Source organism: Triturus cristatus, chromosome 5_1 (assembly GCF_964204655.1).
Source record: "Triturus cristatus chromosome 5_1, aTriCri1.1, whole genome shotgun sequence".
Lineage (NCBI taxonomy): Eukaryota > Metazoa > Chordata > Amphibia > Caudata > Salamandridae > Triturus > Triturus cristatus.
The window spans coordinates 855,836,472-855,856,534 of NC_140587.1; the positions used below are offsets into that span (position 1 = coordinate 855,836,472).

At 42.6% G+C, this 20,063-nt stretch overlaps 1 protein-coding gene across 1 annotated transcript in view; it reads left to right on the plus strand.

Annotated features, from left to right (window-relative positions):
• The window catches only part of LOC146831551 (uncharacterized), a 116,831-nt gene that overhangs the window by 88,562 nt on the left and 8,206 nt on the right, over nt 1-20,063 (plus strand). The window contains exon 3 of the mRNA XM_085603940.1: nt 13,860-14,628. Coding sequence (XP_085460066.1) covers nt 13,860-14,628 — 769 coding nt within the window. The remainder of the gene's footprint in view (nt 1-13,859; nt 14,629-20,063) is intronic.

Genomic DNA, 20,063 nt, shown 5'->3' on the forward strand with positions numbered 1-20,063 from the left:
ATATTAAATACTGGACTGCTTCCAGCTGCAGGCTGAGAAATTAAGCATTCGCTACCACACTTCTATAGGGCCCTGTAGAATACCAACACATTGAAAAAGGATTTGTGAACAGCAGCTGGATTAGAGTGAGGAGGTATTGGCATCAACAAGAAGAGTGCATTTTAACAAAAGTAGCTGGAAAATTAATCTGGAAGCAAGAAACAACAGACCACATGCTGTGATGTAAATAACACAATGCAGCAGGCAGCCCTGAAACGATAGCTGAGCAACACTAGAATGTTTATTGGCAGCAATCTCAGCTGTTCAGATCAGAAGGTTACTGATTAAAATCTAAAATGAGCAGAAAATAAAGCTGGAAAGCCAGGATAGAAAATGCATCTAAAACTCGGAGGATGGCAAGACAGAAATGTGCCGTATCAGAATGACTGCCTTAAAGAAACATACACCAGCAGTAACAGAACAACCTTTTCATAGAGAAACTCAACACCTATAAATTGTTATAATAGATGTACTACTGCATATGGACACCAACAATATTGTGGTGCAAAAATATAGAGTCCAGGAAGATTTGAATGACAAAATGTCAAAAAGTATAGATTTTTTTTCCTGACTTCACATCTATGTTTCTTTAAGATATATGTAAAGTGTAGAGACATGAATGTGGAGTTAGGTATCGAAAATCTTACCTGTCAATGTTTATTTCGAATATTTATCCTCGATATTTTAACCCACCAATATTGTGGGTTCGATATTCTGTGTGCATCCCCTTTATTTGCTGAATATGTCATGAGTGTCCATGTGATATGCATGCAGAAATAACATAAATACTGCTATCTGTAGGCAAACAATTCCTAAAAAAATGTTATGAATAATCTATTAGTGACACACCAAAGATGAATGTGAAGGTCTAAAACCTATTAGAGGCCGAAGTAGGATTACTGTTGTAACATGTATGGCTGAGCTTTGAGAACATCACGAGTCGTGTTATAGAATGCAGCACATTTTCCTTGTTAGCAGCAGGTGCACCTTTCAAAAAGTGCAATCAGCGCAAACAAGGACAGTGTGCAGTATTAGATAGAATGCACAGACCTCAGGGCAGCCACGAACTCTTGCTGCCCTAGGGACAGAGCATTCAAGTGAAATTTGGAACGATTTTAAAGCAGCTGCTCTGTGTTTCGCTGTGCAGGTGGCAATCCTCCTGCACTTTTAAGGGGGATTAGAGATCCCCTTGCAGGTGGGTGCAGTGAGTGACTGCACCGCCTCCAAGGGATGTCTGAAGGGTTAATAGGACCCACCTTTTCCGCCTCCACAATGCTACTTTCAGGGGGTGCTCTGACAGTACGCCACCTTTTAGGTGACGCGTTGTCAGTGCACCCCCTGAGAGCTTCTTTGCCTCTGCTCCCGCGTCTATAATACGGCGTGGGCGCAGAGGCAAAGGTACTCCCTCATTTGCATGGAGCCACGCCCCCATGCAAATGAGCAAACACCTGTTGATAGCGCTGGCGCTTTATGTGCACCAGCGCTATCTGTATTACAGAAAGGGCTGCACAAGCGTCCGCTGCCCTTTCTGTAATACCAAAGTGCCTTTGGAGCCCACAAGCCTGTTGTTCCCACAGCGCACTTTCCATAATGCAACCCCTGGAGTTCCAAAGTTCACATAATGCCTGATTCACAAAATGATGCGCCTTTAAGAGCTATGACAAGTGTAAATTGTGCCTTTGAGAGCTATGACAAGTGTACATTTCTCATCCTAACACACAGATTCCAGATTGGTGGAATGTTTTGATCATGATGTGCACTTTTACAATGGTTGAACACGTACCAGTATAGCAGATTTTACACCATTGGGTCATTCTATTGAAGTAAGTGAACATTGACGGAAAAATCCTATATACAATCCAAAACGTTTAAAAAGCAGTGGAATGGAGGAGAGTATAATTCATACAGTTTTTGTTCAACTAAGTGAAATGTATGTATATACTTACATATCAATCAGTCAATATATGCTTTACTCAGTTTTTGAAAGAAAACCATAAAAGCTAGTTATGTGATAACATGACAGCTACAGAGACCAATTTTAAAAATGTGCCGAATATGTGCAGTATAAAACAAATGAGAAAATACATAACTAGTAAAAACAGCAGGCATAGATTGCATAAAAGTGATAAAAAGTATAAAAAGATATGTATGAAATCATGCCCTGAATGTGAAAGAAGAAGCCGCTGACTGGCAAGTTGGATGGTTAATCCAGCCTAAACCTGGTAAACAAAAATTGATCATATGTGCTTTTTACAATTAAAAGGCAAGGCTCTATAATTGGGATGGATTTCAACATGAAATGGGTTGTTGCAGGGATTCTGCTCATACACAGAACTATGCGCAGAAAACCAGGACCTCAGTGAATTGTGGTGTACCAAAAACCTCTCCTCCGTACCCAGAACCCCTATCCGACTAGCATCAGTGTCTCATTTGTTCTCCGTATCATCTCGAAGCTACCAATGATTCGACAACCCAGAACAAGCGGACTTAGGTGCACATGCATCAACATCCCGAAAAGCGAATCCTTATTAGCGAGAAATAAAGAATCGGTAATAAGGAATCGCTTTTCGGAATGCATGAACAGATTCGGTAATTTTCAGCGATTCCTTAAAAATCGCTATTAATTACCGATTCCACAATAGCGAGTACAGTAAACACCGATTAGCAATTTGCGAGTTCGGTAATACCGAAATCGGTATTAGCGATTTCGGTAATAGCGAATTCGCAAAAAACGGGTCGCTCCGGGAACGGGCTGATGACATCACTACCTGGAAGTCAAGCTGCTCCACCCTCATTCACTGGCCTGAGGAGCTCACAGGAGGAGGCACAGGACACAGGCTGAGGCAACTGAATCCTCTCTCAGAAACCATCCACCCTACCCTCATCCAGGATGGACAAGGATGCACCAGGCACTGCAGAAACTGCCAGGAAGAGGAAGAGAAAGTTCTCTGACAGGGAACTGGAGCACTTGATTGAGGGGGTGAGCAGCAAGCATGACAAGCTGTTCGGTAAGCTGTCCCTCAAGGTGCCCGAGGCTGAGAAAAGAAAAATTTGGCTTTGCATCAGGGAGAGGGTGAATGCCGTGGGAGTGACGCCCTGCAGCATCGATGACCTAAAGAAGAGGTGGTATGACCTCAGGAAGTGGGCCAAGGAGAGAATTGCAGAAAGGGTCAAGGAGGCAGCTGGCACAGCAGGGGGGCCATCCACAGTGCCTGCAAACACTGTCCTTGAGGAACTCGTCGAGGGTACCATTGAGCCAGAGGCGGATGTGGGAGTTACGCAAATGGACACCTCCGGCGCAGCCACCACTGAACAAGGTAAGATGCATGCCTGCTCCCATACTCTGCGTATCGTATACCCATCCCCATCCCCCCAGCTCAATCACAGTGTGCAGGCAGAAGTGCACAACACATATGCCCTCACTTCAGTATTGCATCATGGGAGTCGTAGTCATGTCAGCCAAGTGTGCATGTATAGTCATAAATGCAAAAATAAATTAGATCAGCAGTACAGGCCCAACATAGAGTCTAAGAATGTAATTCATAGTAGGACATTAATGCAGAATGACAAACAGATGTAGTTTCAAAAATAACTAACCATGCACTGTTTCACACACAGATGCATCTCCTGGGGATTCGGATGATAGTGGGCGCCTCATCATCTCAGAAACACCGGTTGATTCCGATGGCGACACTCCGCAGGAGGGTCAATCCCCACCTCCTCCAGCAACAATACCACCACCACCAACACCTGCGACAAAACCACCAAGACGCAGGGCACAAGTCCCCTCCATGCAGGTGATGGATGCATGCCCGAGTCCTGCAACCACAACTGGGCCAAGTCCTACAGGTGTCACACCACCAGCACGTGACCAAGTAATGCAGCGGCGCAGGTCCCTGCGCAGTACTGCCGATGGAGCCGACCAGGCAAGGTACATTTATGGTGGCATCGAGGCTCAGATGCTGCGTGTTCAGCGCCTGCAGGGGAGACACATGGGGACAATGAACCTAAACATGTCATGTCTTGCAAAACACACGTGCACTCTGACTGAAGCAGTGCGGAACACGACCACAGTTGTGGCAGAGGGCAATGAGAAAATCAGTGAAGACCTCCAGGAACTCACCCGTGTCATCCGAGCAGGACAACACAGTGAGCGCCGGAGGCATAGACAGAACTTACTCTGTTCCAAAGCATCGACCAGGGCCATCACAAGGCTCTGCAACAGCACTGCTGTGTTGTCCCGCCGCTCCGTGTCACTGCAGGTGGACCTTGGACATTACTGTGGTGACGTGGCGAAGGTCTTAGGCCAGGTGACCACTGCAGTGGAACACTTGCAGTCAGGAACATTCAGTGGCAGCAACTTGGGAGGGGAGGATGGCAGTGAGGCTGCTTCAAGTGTAAGCAGCATCTCGGTGATGGAGACCTGCACCAGGAGGCGCAGTTCGCGCTGCGCCACAGCCACAGAGACACAGCGTGGTGAGGTGGAGGAGACACGCGATAGGAAGCTGGGCGTTCGTGGGAAGCGCTACTAGTCATTCTGTACAGCATCCCTGACCATGGTGGGGTAACCATGGCCAACTTTAATTTAACTATTGCACTCCCGTGACTACAACGGGCATGTTTTTGTCCACAATGTAATTTGCATTTCTGTGTGACATTACATACATCAGTGCTCCTGTGAATTAAACAGTAGCACTACTAATGATATCGTTGTGGCTCATTCTTACCTGGGTCAGAAATGATGTTGTGTGATGTATGTCCGCCTCCTTTGACACTCAGCTGTGTTTGGAATGTGTGCCTGTCGGTGTTGTGTGGTTGGTTGGTCATCCCGGTAGTCGTCATTCCCGTTCCACCTCTATGGGTATCCCCCTTCTGGTTGCAATGTTGTGCAGCATGGCACATACTGCTAAATCCTGCAGCAAGTGTCTGGTTTATATTGCAAGGCACCACCAGTCTTATGTAAGATCCGGAAGCGACTCTTCAGAATCCCAAAAGTCCTCTCAATCACATTTCTGGTGCTTATGTGGGCCGCGTTGTAGCGTTGCTCCTGTGGTGTTGCTGGATTGATGTAGGGGGTGAGGATATATTCACGCAGGGCGTATGCACTGTCACCCACAGGATGGAAGCAAAGGCTTAGCATCAGTCATGATGATACATGTGTGATGCTGATGTTATGAAGAGGTATGTGTACGTACCAAGCAGGAGTCCCTCTCCGAATTCTCCATTGAGTAGACGCCTGTGGATGCCACTGTGTCTGAATATGTAGGAGTCATGTGTGCTCCCTGGAAATTGTGCCACTATGTCTGTGATGATGTGCTTGGCATCGCACACGACCTGCACGTTGATGGAGTGGTAGGACTTCCTGTTACGGAAGATGTACTCATTGGCTGAGGGTGTACAGATGGGGACATGAGTGCAGTCAATGCATCCTATGACATGGGGGAATTGGGCCATCTGGTAGAATCCCTGTTTGGTGTGGTCCAACTGCTGTGGGGTTGTGGGGAAGCTGATGTGGGTGTGTATCATTGTCCGCATGGCATCAATGAATTTACAGAAGAAGCGTGATAGTGCGCTTTCTGATACGCCTCCCGCTACCGCTATGACCCCCTGAAAACTTCCAGACGCCAGTAGGTGCAGGCTGCATAGGACCTAGACGTGCACAGGAATGGCATTGGTCCGACGTGTCTGGTGCTGCAGTAGTGGTTCCAGGTCTGCAATTAGGCGCATTATCATTGCACGATTGAGACGATACTTGTCGTAGACCTCATCCTCATTTTGGCCAAGCAATGTGATGCGCACTCTGAATACTCTCTCCTGGATCCTTCTCCTGCGCTGCTGAATTTATTCTCATCATCCTTGCAAGCACGTAGAGGGCTGCCATTTTGTGAAAGGAAACAGGGTCTCCTGACCCAATTTGTATGGCTTTCTGATTGATTGCATCTGTGGCACACTTGGGAATTTTTATGACACTTTTTTTTTCTGCAACTTTACCTCCTGGTTCTGATTCCCCTTAATCTGCTCATGCAAAATAGCGATTTTGGGGATTTTCGGTATTTGCGACTTTTGATGCATTCATTAGCGAATCTTTATTTGTGATTGGCAAATGCCAGGAGCTATTAGTGATTTCGGTATTTCCGATTTTTAATTTTGCAAATCTTTATTTTAACGGGGAATTTTTTTGCGATTCTTTATTTTACCGGGCAAATATTTTGCGATTCTTTATTTTTTCGCTATTGGTGTTGATGCATTGGGATTCGTTTTTTGCCACTCGCTAACGGGTGATTTTTGTGATTCTGTATTTTTGCGAGTTGATTTATGGTTGATGCATGTGCCAGTTAGAGTACTCTCAGGAATGGTGGGAATCAGAAACACCTTTTCGTTATTATTCTCATATCAGTCCACAACAAGAGAAATCAGAGACACAGTAAAGTTTAAAGTGTTTGTTTTTAACTACGTGCTCTAAGGTGCAGTACTTTGGCTAATATAAGCAGACAAATGATTAAAAACAAAAACATCAGCATTGTTACCATACCATAGAAAATGAGGGGAGAAATCATAATACAAATGATAGTGGAAAACAACCACCCTCCCTTCACTAGTAAACTAGTTTTATGAAACTAATAGAAGGTCTCTAGGCTTGAATGGGGAACCCCATACCGTAAATATCAGTTTAGGTGAATCACATCACAGGATCAGCTCTGCTCTCTGTGTCTGGAAAGGTTGTCTCCAAGTGTCTGAATCATGCATGCAAATGCAATATTAAAGGCACCCGAGTTTCAGATATTTGCAGCTGTGTGCGTGTTATGGCTAGAGCGCGGGCCGATCAACCTGAATTCAAAAGCATACATTGTTATTTGACCTTGACGGCTTCTGCACACAGTGTTCAGACTAAGGTCATGGTGCACGTCTAAGGCTGTGAACAACAGACCGTTCTCATGTGAAGAAAAAGCAAGCAAGCAGTTTTTCTTGTAATAACAGCTGCCTGCAGTGTCGTGTGCAAAAGCAGCAAAGTGGCAAGATGGCATTTTACATCTAAGGCGCTTATGCTAACATAGCAATGTATGCACATAGGACCCCGTCCTCACTACAGAGTGCGCATACAGGGTTTCTGTAGGGCAATCTCTCCTTTCGCAATGGATCTAAGCCAAAATAAATTTTCTTTCAACAATTTACTGTTGGCCCTGCCTAATCCTTCAGGAGAGCTAAATAGCTACCTGCTGCCTAGGGTCTGGAAAGTATCCTTAATATACCTGCAAGTTATTCTTTAGAGATATTACGTGTGTTGATGCTTTACAATCAGAAATTAAAATTATTATGGCAGAAAATATGCTGCTGTCCAATAGTTCCTACTGGTATAAATATTGTCTTGGTGGGGAACATCGATGATCCTAAGGCAGGGGCACCTGAGAGTTTTTTTAAAATATTGTGAAACCCACAAAAGCAGCAGTTTGTGGGTACATATAAAGGTTTTCATGGCTCTGAACTTATTCGGATTGAGTTGCGATTGATCAACGTGGCCTTCTTGACACATTTGGGAAAAGAATTGCCATCAAGAAGGGTTACCTGTATATGACCTCACCCCGCAAAGAGAAGAGGGATGTTTCTCTTATTTATCTAGTATTGTGTCTAGCCAACACAGATTCCTTCTCCTTCGCTTCCGCATGAACCTCTTTCCCTTGATGATAAGGTTCCTGGAGAAGCAATTTAAACACGTAGATTTGATTCTATGTCCATGCGATAATCACTTGTCCCAGTCAGATCTCCACCTCGTATTGTTCTGTTAATTTTATCAGACAAAAAGAGAAGTTTTTATCCTTCCAATTTTAAGGCGTAATACTTTTAGTCAATACAGGGTGGCACTGTATTTTTTTAAATCCCTCCCAGATCAATTTGTCAGTTTTTCTGTAGCCCCCTTTTTATGGGCATGTTTGAGAAAGAGAAAGTCCCAGGGGAGCCTGTGGAAGTAATTAACTAATTTTTGTAATTTCTTAATTGTGGAAATAATGAGGCTCTGGGCATCATAAGTACTAAAGCTCTTTTATGATCTGGAAGTTTTATTCGATGCATACTATTTGATTGTAGTATGTATGAAATATTTTTCAAATGAATTTGTGCTTTTATGACCACTATCACGTGATCAAATAAAGATCTTAAAGTAAAAAGACACATTGGAGCCGATTACGATGCCAATCGGACAGATGTACAACTGGCATCCTAGCGGAAGAGGGACCGTCCGATAAAGAGTTGGAGGTTCCGCTTCCCAGATTGCGATCTGACTGCCATGTTGGCAGTCGGATCCTGTATGTTTTTCACTGTGGCCTGTGCTGCAGCTTGTCTACAATTTGAACAGGATTTCCATCACCAAAATAATAGAAGAAAAATGTACAAAGACTTACAAAAACCTCTAAAGGCAGACAGGAGGATCCTACAAGAACTAAGGGTTTGATGTATTGATGTAGAAAATAATTTTACGGATTCATAGCTTTCAACAGGTGTTTTGTGAGCCATGACAAATCACAAAGACATTTAGGGGCAGATTTATAATAACTGGCGCATCCCTGCATATCAGCAGGGATGCACCAGTTATTGTGCGCCACAGCTCCGCCACCATGGATGCGCCGCATTTACAATGCGGCGCACCATGGGGCAAAAACGGCACAGATGCGTGACGCATCTGTGCCGTAAAAGTGGCGCATTGCTGGAGTTGCGTCGCAAGCGCGACACAGCTCCAGCAATGCTTTGGGGGGACCTATCTTCACAATGCTGCGTCAATCCTTACGCCTGCTTCAAGCAGGCGCAGGGTTTTGACGCAGCATGGGCTCAAAAGTGACTGAGTGAAATCTTGTAGATTTCACTCAGCCACTTTTAGGAGGCGTTCCTGCGACGGAACGCCCCCCCCTGCTCAGGTACGCCTACTGCTGGCGCAGGGCTTTACAACGTGACGCATCTCCCAGATGCGTCACGTTGTAAATACCCCGCAGCATGGCGCAGGATTTGCGCATGCACAAAAGTGACGCAACGGCGGCGTAAATGAGGCGCAAGGGCCTCATAAATCTGCCCCTCACTGTGGAATTCTCTACATGAAATGGGGGGGGTCCCTCTCAGATCTTCTGAACATATTTATCAAACTCCATGATATGAAGCTGGCCACCCTTAAATGTGAATTGCAGGAGAAATAACACAATCCTTCACCATGAACAAAGGTGTCTGCCAGGCTGTTCTTTAGTTTCCCTTCTGTTTTCATTTGACATAAACCAGGTGTTGAAGGACCTAGTGCACCACTGACACCACTTTCTTAGGCAAAACAATGATAGCAACATTAATATTTGCTGACTACACATTCTTGGCCTCCAAGACTTCTAATGTTTGAGAGCTTTTATTAGACAAGTCATTAAGACAAAAAAAAGTATGATGTTCCGTGGAAGTGTTTTCTTGTCTGGAGATCATTTTGTATTCTCTTATCTCCTGGATGTCACATATTTCTAGAATAAAAAACATTCTGCACTGAGGGCATATGGAACAATTTTCTTCATAGAAGAAAATTAGGAATATCTTGAGTCTCCTGCCTGGAAGTATATAAAGCCCAGAGCTGAATTCAAATATTGCCCATTAGACAATCTATGAAAGAGGGTTTTTAAAAGGACCGCTGAGACCTCCCTCTGGCACTGCCACATTGCATTTTTATTTTTACTTGGAAATCACCAATATTATCTCCAAGGCTAAACCCAAAGCATTACTACATTGGATAAGAGTCTGTGATACACCAAAGATAGCCATCTCAGGGATGCTTTGGTGATGTCTTGAGCCATACAAATTGCAGAGCCTGGATATGGTGTAAATATGTGAAAGAGACACTGGAGCTAATATATCTTGTGGAATGAGAAGAAACAGTTTAAACAGGCACAGGGCAAATTGATTAAGATAATTTCGTTATAAAATAGTACACCCAGATTTAAACGTTTTTTCAGATGATATTACACAAATGTTGGTTAAAATATGAATCTCAAACTCAGAATTCTGCATTAACCAATTTGGATTACAATACGTCGGATCTACCTCTGCAATCTTCCTCTTGTTCAAATTGTATAGATTGCATTGGAGATAAGATAAATATTTTATTAGTTTGTCCCTTGTAAACCGCCTCAATATGCCAATGGTTGTTGCCCTTGTTAAGAGGGAGTCACAGATGTTTGCAACACAAGACCATCATTGAAGATATTGAAGCCTGTTACATACATTGGAGTGGCATGTGCCATATCCTCACATGTTTTTTCTCCTTGGCCTATTAGGCATTGAATTGTATGTCACTGACCAATTATTTCTGCGAAACATGTGAAATTATTTGTGGGATTTTATAATTGAATCATTTTCTTTTTTTCTCTTTTTACCTTTTGATGTTCTATGGGTAATACAAACTTATTGATTGATACATATCTGTATCAGCTCAAAAGAATTGATCACAGACACGATATAAGACGCAGCAGGTGACATTGCTTATGTAAATGTAACTACATTAATGTAAATACTGATTTGGAAGATGAAATTATGGTACAATCTGTTGCAATAAGGCAGATTTTGATATCACTGTGCAGTGATTGCATTTCCAATTTATCGTGTTTTTGTACTTTTGAGTGTTAATTTCTTTCGGCACATACTGCTTGCTCTCTTGAAACCAAGCATTTGCAATGCAATCGGTCTCGCCTTTGGGACTTTATATGTATTTAGCTATGTAGCACATCAGCCTGGGTGCTGAAGCATCTACTGTTCTTTAACATGGAGGGAAAGTAAGTACCAAACAGCAAGACACACCAGGTATGGGAACACATAGAAAGAAATGTTGCCTTTCAGAGGGAAATTGTATAGTTTCTAAAATAAAATCAGGGCCTTCGGTGGTCATATCACTAAAAGTACAAGATTTGAAAAAAATAATATTGTCTTCGGGTGCTCATGGAATACAATTTCTATGGACTGGAATCTGGAGAATGCTAAAGTGATTCTGGTATTTTACTGACCTCTGCTGGTCGTTTTCTATCAAGACAGCTAAATAGAGGCAGTTGAACAAGCTGAAAGCAATTCTGGTATTTTACTGACCTCTACTGGTCGTTTCTATCAAGACAGTTGAATAGAGGCAGTCGAACAGAAAAAAAGTCCCTAAGTGGAAGCAGACAAGTCCTAGGGCTGATCTCCAGAGCCCACAAAGTACATACAGATATAAGTATTTACTAAAGTATATACAAGAAGTCTCAAATGCTCGAACTAAAAAGGAAGGCAAAACAATGCCCTCATTGATTGGAGGAGGAAGTTCAGAAGAACTAAAACACAGACTAGAGAGAAACACATTGTAAAGTATATGTTAAATAACGTAATTTAGAATAAACACTAACCAACCACATCTGTTCCTCTATTATTAAATAACGTAATATAGAATAAACACTAACCAACCACATCTGTTCCTCTATTCCCACAAGGTTAGTCATACAACAGAATACCATCTATCAAGCTACCCCCACGAATGGTATGTGCACTTAGTCCATATATTCAACCACTCTTGGATCCCAGCCTCCAACCAAAACAGATAAGACCTATCTAATCTCAGAACTAGTGCTCATCATTTCGGAAATGAGATTGACCGCATCAGCGAGTAAAGATTGATTTTGATTGTAAACTGCATTTGAAACTGGATTTGGCGTACTTCTTCATCACTTCAGAAGATGCAATAGGGCTGATTCACAAACTACGAGGCAGATTCACTTTTTGTGACGTAATGGTGGCGTATTTCACTGCTCCATATTTACAAGGAGAGGAAAAGCCATCCTGCATGGCTTTTCCTGTCCTTTTAAATACGGCCCCTTTACACACAGCACTTTGCGAGAAAGGGGCATTCCATGGGTGTTGCTGTGGGTGTTCCCACGCAACACCCATGGAACCAGACACATTTCCAGATTTACAAGAAATTGTAAATCTGGAAATGCGTGTGAATGCTATGCCTCCCCAGGCGAGGCGGAGAGAGGCGCAACAAGGAGAAATGTTTTAATTTCTCCTCGTTTTTTCCTCTTTAAATACATGCTGCATTCTACAGCACGCATTGAAAGAGGAAAATGCCTGTAATTATTGTTTTTGTGCAGGAAGGGGCCCCTTCCTGCATGAAAACAATTTCCCCATAACGCAGGCATCCTTGCACAATGGTGCAAGGGTACCTGTGCTGGTGCATAGCAGCAGTTTGTGCACCAGCGCAGGGGAGAGCACAGGAATACGAGATATCATTGTAAATATGTCGCATTCCTATGCTTTGAAAGTGACGCAGTGCGGGGCAGCCAAATTGCTTGCGGAATGCACTGAGTCACTTTCTCATAAATCTTCCACTGCATTTTTAAGTAGGTGAAGTAGTAATACAGTAGTACTACTTATGTACTATACAATACTATTCAGTAACCTACGTGGGGCGACCTACGCCTATTTTACTGCCATCTTATCTTTGCAGCAATCTCTGCGCTTGTAAGTTTATGTTCTAGTAGTAAATGTGGAAGGAATGGGGGAGTGGATGGAAAATGTGGAATTCTTACCCATATTAATAGGGGTTTAGGGATCGGAAAAGAGGAGTTAAGGGAGCGAATCCAAACTTCCACCCCCAAAAGAGTAAGCATGTTGCTATTCACAAACTACAGTTCTAAAGTTATTCTTATAGCCAAAGCTCCCAAAACAGTTGTAAATGAACTTTAGTCCAGCCTTAAAGTAAGTCCAGCAGTACACGTTTTCAAACAGACAAGTAGACTCACCTATTAAAAAATCCCATTTAGAGGGATGGGGAACATGGCGGCCGCTTGGTAAACGGCCGCGGACCATCAGATGAGGAGGGCGAGTGTGCGTGTTGGAGGCCCTTACCCACCTCAACCCCGTAACTCCACTCCGTTTGTGGAATGCGTCACCTTTGCCTAAGTTGGTAAAACAAAGCTGCGGGTATAGAAATGATCGACAAGATCACCGATCATACCCTTACCGAGTGCTGGTCTTCGGCAAGGAACGCCGATGGCGCTGGGAGAGCAGAGGGAGCTTCGGTGTGGAGGCATGTAGTGGCTCTGCTGCACCGCGTGAGGTCGGCACGCCTGTTGGGGGGAGCGCGGGCGGCGACAGAACAAGTTGGAAGGCGGGAGTACAGGACGACCCCTCGCAGGCAGTGAGGGGGAGGGAGATTCGGATCAGCAGCAACTGCGGCGGTCAACTGAAATCGAAGGTATTTTTGCAGCAAGTATATCAGAGGCGGCTGCCCCTATGGAGAAAGTCAACGGAACAGCTGATAAGGTTGGTGATAACGCGACTGTTTCCAGATATTCTCTGCACACTAGAGCCCTGGCCACACAGGAAATCTTCTATTGGGTAAGTGTAGAAGCCATTGCTATACCAAATAAAGCTACAGACAAAATAGTTAGTGCTGCCTGCCCCAAAGTAATAAAAATTAAGAAATTGCCTAAATCACAGGGGAAGACTCCACGCGGTAGAGGAAAGAAAATCTCTCCCTCACTGCTTAAAGTCACTCCATCCTTAAAGACATATTATAAAGTCTTGACTCACGGAATGGCTTCGGTGGGGGTGAGGCTGCTAGCAGTGTCACTAGTAGTGGTACCAAAAGCCCAGGGGAACCCCAGATACCAAATATTGAACATCAAATAGTCAACACCAATGGTAGTAATCCGAGTAATTTAGAAAGCCGTAGCAATATTGGAAAAATAGGACGGAGTGGAGCTGGACCAGGACCAGAACAAGGGAATAAATTAGTCTTTCAGGTTCCCACCCAAAATAAATATAGTGTGCTGTGTATGCAGGACACAGAGGCTTTATCAGAAGTACAACTGGAACAACTGGAACAATCGGGACAATCGCAACAAGAGTTCAATTCAGCTCCAGTAAATCCATCACAACGGGAGCATACGCCAGCAATGAGACAAAGTTCAGACACCCCAGATATACCACTGGCGTCAATACTTATGAGTCTCCGAGATCAATTAAAAACTCGATTTGAGAAATCAGAGGCCAATCAGGCAGATATTCAGACGTCATGCTCAGCTCTAGCACAAAACCTAGATGATGTGGTAGCTTGGACTGGGCAATTAGAAGTGGAAGTTAATTTGATACGTAATGATATAATCAAAAACTCTAAAGGTGTGGAGACATTATCTAAAGAGAATGCTGCCCTTAGGGGGGAGATGGAACGAATTGAGAACCACTCGCGTAGAAATAACCTGCGAATAATAAATGTTCCGGAAGCGGTGGAAGGATCTAATATCAACGCTTTCTTGATAAAATTACTAAATGAGACAGCCTTAAGAGAAAGACCAGATATAGATCTTGAGTCAGAGATTCGGCGGGTCCTTAGGGATCTGTTTAAAAGGAACATGCAACGGCAAAAACCAAGGAAGATATTGGTAAACTTTTTATCCTATGCTGTTAAAGAGACTATTTTGTTAGCCGCCTTAAGAAATGGACCATACACATCTCAGGAATTGACATTTACTATCAGGTCAGATGTCTGCCATGCCACGGACAAAAAGCAGTGGGAGTTAGGGAAAAGAATGGGAGAATTGAATGCCTTAGGTGCAAAGTCGCAGTTAAAATTTCCCGCCATGCTTCATGTAATTTGGCATAACCAAATGCGAAATATAAGATCAGTGGAAGAGGCAGATTGCCTAATAGAGGTAATAAAGAAGGGAGAGAAAGTTTAAATATAAAGGTTGTCTTCTGATTATTTGAAGCACTAAGGTAACAAATTTCGACTAAAATAGCGTCCTGGATCACCGTTCTAAAAGGAATAAAATATAATGTAATTTTACAGATATTAAATATTAAAATATACACATATGGTGATAGCGGAAAAAAAAAATTGTAAACCAAAAAGACGGAGTGAGAGGGGCGGGGGGAGGGGAAGGGAATCTCTTATTTATTATAGTGTTTTTGAATAAGCCTCTGCCTATCTGACAGTCCCAACAGGCTCATGCCTGACAGTAAAGGGAGGGTTCCCACGGGAAGGTGATGGGTTGGGTAACTGGGTGGGGAGCAGTGGGGAAAAAATCAAACAAATTCAGTTCTCATTTCATATCTTTTTAATAATAAGTTATTATACACTATTCTTTGCTTTCTCGAGAAGTATAGGGTAAGGACTCCAGGTCTTAAAATATCAGACAAAACAAATAATATTGATGTCAGGGAAATATGAGGATACACTAATAACAACATGGAATGTTAATGGTTTAAGAACAAAAAGGCGTCAGGGTATGATATTGAGGTATTTGGAAGAATCGCGAGCTCATGGAAATATCGTTCAAGAAACCCATTTAACGGTGATAGAAAGTAGAGCACTTTATAGTAAACGAAACTGGATAAGGAGTTTTGTTTCCTCCGACCAGATGGAATATTCTAAAGGAGTGGCTATAAAAATAAGGAAAGGAGTTGGAATAGAATGAATTTTCTCTAAAACCGACAGCACCGGGAGATGGGTCATGGCCACCCTGAGAGGTTCAGATTATGAAATCGTCTGCATAGGATTTTATGGCCCCAATATTGATGACCCTCAGCATATAATAGAATTACATCTGTTGGCAGCAGAGACAACAGCTCCAGTAATAATAGGGAGAGATTTCCATACACTGCTAGACCCTGTATTGGATAGATCTACGAGTCGGAGGGGAGTCATTTCTCATGGGATAAAAACGAGACAAGCTTTAAAATATATGCTAGTCAAATTAGGCCTGGTAGACTCTTGGAGGTTTTTAAAGGCAAATAAAAAAGCATATACTTTTCATAGTAAGAAATATCGACATTTTTCACGATTGGATTATTTATTTGTGGATAGAGAATTGGTTGGGAATCTTAAAAATGTACATATACTTCCAGGACATATTTCTGACCATTCAATGGTCAGTATCCTATTTAAGGGGCTTAAGAAACCAAATAACCCTAGATGGACGCTTAAAAGGTCCATAGTGCCAGACTTAGAGGTCTCCGCTCGCTTGAAAGAAGCTACCCTCTAATTTGTTCAGATTAACACACAGTTGGCCCCGATAGGTGTCACATGGGATGCTTTTAAAGCGTTTCTTAGGGGGAATGTTACAAAGTGCGGCTTCTTATACGAACAAGACAGAAAGGGCTGAATTAAAAAAATTAGAAGAGGAGATTGGGAAATTAGAAGGAAGAGCACAGCAAGGCATGATATACAGTTAAAAGAAGAGATTCTGAAGAGCCTCGAGGAGGCCAGGGTAAACTATAGGATTAAATTAGATTAGAAGTGTAGGGCTAGATGGGCCAACACCCGTATGCAACATTTTGAGTACGGGGAAAAAGCAGGCGCACTCCTCGCTTGGAAATCCAAAGCTGAGAGAACCAGAAATCACATTAATGAGTTGATAACTAACCAGGGGGGAACAATCGCTAACAAAGAAGAAGAAATTCAGGAAACTTATGTCTCCCTCTTTTCCGAGTTATGTTTGGAAGCTGGGCGACCTGATGAGGAAGTATTAAAAAGTTGACTGAGGAATTTAAATCTCCCAGCCATTACAGATGAAGGTAGGAACACATTGGTTGCCCCGATCACTGAAAAGGAAATTATTGAGCAGCTTACACGTATGAAAAAAGGCAAGGCTGCTGGCCCAGATTCCATCCCAGTCGAAGTATATAAGTTGCTAGTAGACGAAATTGTGCCAGAGATGAAGGCTCTCTTCAATGCCGTTTATAGTGAGGAAGGCACTATTCTGAAGTCCTGGAGTGAGGCAATAATAACTTTGATTTTAAAACCTTCAAAAGACCCAAAGAGAGCAGATTCTTCCCGTCCAATCTCCTTACTTAATACAGACCATAAAGTATACACAGAAATTTTAGCTTGTCGCCTGGCTATGGTCGCCCCCAAGTTAATCCATATGGACCAGAAAGGCTTTGTGCCAAAGCGACAAATACAGGACCTCACTTTGTCCTTGATTGGAACAATAGACTTGGCAGTGGCAAGATCGATTCCGTTGGCAGTAATAACAATAGACGCTGCCAAGGCATTCGATCGAGTCAGTTGGGGATTCCTATGGGAGGTACTGAATGTAATGAGTTTTAGTTATGGTTTTGTAAGGGCTATGCAAAAGTGATATGGTCATCCGACGGCCAAGATTCTCATCAATGGCAAGTTAACTAAAAGTTTTGAGATACATAGAGGGACAAGACAGGGTTGTCCCTTGTCTCCACTCCTCTTTGATCTCTATATAGAGCCACTTGCACACTTATTGAGAGCAGATGAACAAATTAAGCCCATATGTCAACTACCGTCTCATAGTAAACTTGTGCTCTATGCAGACGATTTAATTATATATACTTCTGATCCAACCCACACATTAATAAGAATGGAGCAACTGACAAGTGAATATGGGTCCTTTTCAGAGTATGCTATAAATTCATCGAAGACAGGAGTGATGTGTTGGAATATGGAGGGGTGGGGAGGTACAAGATGTAAGGAAATGGGATACCTGGGGATAGACATTCTTGAAAATTCCATCTTATAATATGAAGCGAATTATGAGGGAGGTGGAGAAACAACTAACCAGATGGAAGAAACTGCCACTCTCCATATATGGGAAAGTGAACTTGGTCAAAATGTCTATCCTGAAGAAGTTAACTTACCTTTTTAATGGAATTCCTCTTACCTTCCCAATAGAAGAAATTAACAAAATTCAGGGTAAAATAACGAGCTTCATCTGGGCATCTAGAGGTGTCCGCTTGTCATGGCGGAAATTATGTTGTAGCCTTAAAAAGGGGGGGACTCGCCCTGCCAGATCTTAAATTGTACTGTCTGGCTTTTCAATTAAAAAATATTTGCATGCTACTTGGGGAGCCCTTGGCCAACACATGGGGGTGTATTTTGGGTAAAATGGTTAAGGACTTAAGCCCAAAGGCTTTTTTGTATAAATTTAGAGCTCACATTTTTTAAAAAAAAGTAAGGTTAAAAGTTTTAAAGTCAGCATTAAAACAATGGCTAACAGTGAGACGACTTTTAAAGATTGGTTATTTTTCAGCCTTCGCTTCCATCTGGGAATCCCCGGGAACACCGGACTGTTCAGTAGATGCACTGAGTTTACCTTTAAAACAAGCTGGAATAAATTGCTGGGGAGATCTTTTGTCTGTAGAAGGCTTGACCCCATGGGATGTTCTGAACAATAGGTCAGGGACCAAACTATCTAAGTTTAAATATTTTCAGCTTATTTCATGGTTCTCTACCATTACAGAGGAGTTGGGGGGAAATTGGGACTTTGAAGCTGCGGTACAGGATACAAATCCAGGTGCCAAAGAGGTGGCGAAATGGTACGGTCAATTCCTGGAAGCTGAAGAGGATGGAATGAAGGCCTTATCAGATACTTGGGTAAGCACTTTGCAAGAAGATTGTGTACAATCTTTGTGGACTGAATCTCTAAAATACTTATATGCCTTTGTTTCACCTGCCAACCTCAAACGTCATCATTTCTTTGTTATTCATAGGATTGATTGGACTCCGGAAAGATTAGCTAAGATTGTACCACAACCTGTTCCAAGTTGTAAGAGGTGTAAGCTTTTAAAAGCCAGCGCTGTTCATGTCTTTTTCACCTGTCCAGGAATACAAGGTTACTGGAAGAACGTTGAAAATACTTTGAGGGCCATTTTTACTAAGAACATCGTTTTGATAGAAACGGTGGTGTTATTAGGGGTAAACAACGCATCTCGATAGATATTAAATAACATGCAAAGGGGATTACTATTTAAATGCTCCTTTTGGTGAGAAGAGAGATTTGTAAAATATTCGGACCCTCCATACCTAATAGCATGGCTAAATTCGATAAAATGGACATATGAATTAGACACTAAATGTAATTCTAGTCCCCCGAATGAGTTCTGGAAGGATTATCTGACATGGTCAAAATCGGCAGCTCCAAATTAGGTTGATCTGGCAATAATTCTGTTGGTAAAAAAAAGGTCCAATGATTACATCATGCCATGGGCTCAGTGGAGGCTTTTCGTTCCCCTCCTCCAAGAAGCGGGCTAAGGTGGCCCGGAGTCTTAATCTGCATGGACCATAAACGGATCAAGGGTGCATAGACAAGGTTCAGAATGCAGCATCATGGTGAAATGAGGACAAAAAAATAAAAAAAATCCCATTTAGAGGAATACTTGGTCTATTTTAACACTCACTTTCCTTAATACATTCACTTTCACACACACAGATCTACACAAAAGTGCCCTATAGCCAAACTTCACATATGGCTTTGAAAAAAGATTTCCAACAAAGAGCCCCCTTGTGGGTATCCGTCGGCCATTGCAGCGCCGGTCTGATGAGGAGAACACCCTATGATGAAGCATGATATCCATTCGGGTTTGTGCGGGCTTCCTTTCCTTAGGGAGCAGAACCCCTTCTGCTCACCTAGTGTCTGTCCAGCCTCTCCCCCTCTCTTGGAAGGAACTGCATAATCTTGTTTTAGAATTGACCTCATAGGAGTACCTATGCTATAACTATAAGCATAAAAAAAATACCTAGAATTTCTTTAGAAAGAACCCTTCTTTTAGACAAATAAGCAGTGTTTGGTGTTTTTATTTCACCTTTCAACTTTCACGTAGCTTTTTTTTCATACAAAAAGACATTGAATTCATGCCATAGGAAAAGAACAGACATGTGCATTCAACAATACATCAAGGAATAAACAATATACTTAATAATTAATGGTTACATGACAAAGAACATTAATGATGACAAATAAACAAAAATGACCAGTCCTTAAGTTGAAAAAAGAAAGAATGTAACGGTGCAGACCAGTTTACAATTTGAATTACTTCCACCTGCTACACACAGCTAGTCGATAATGAGAATACAACAGGCATGCTGCCTTGTTTGATCACTGTATCAATCAGTGCAATGCTAATTATTTCGTCTAGATGTGAAGGCCAACGCGTTTCCGAACCCTATTGTCATTGGAGGGTTCTCATTCAGGACCAGGACTCGGTCGAACTCTTAAATGTAATGAGAATGTTAC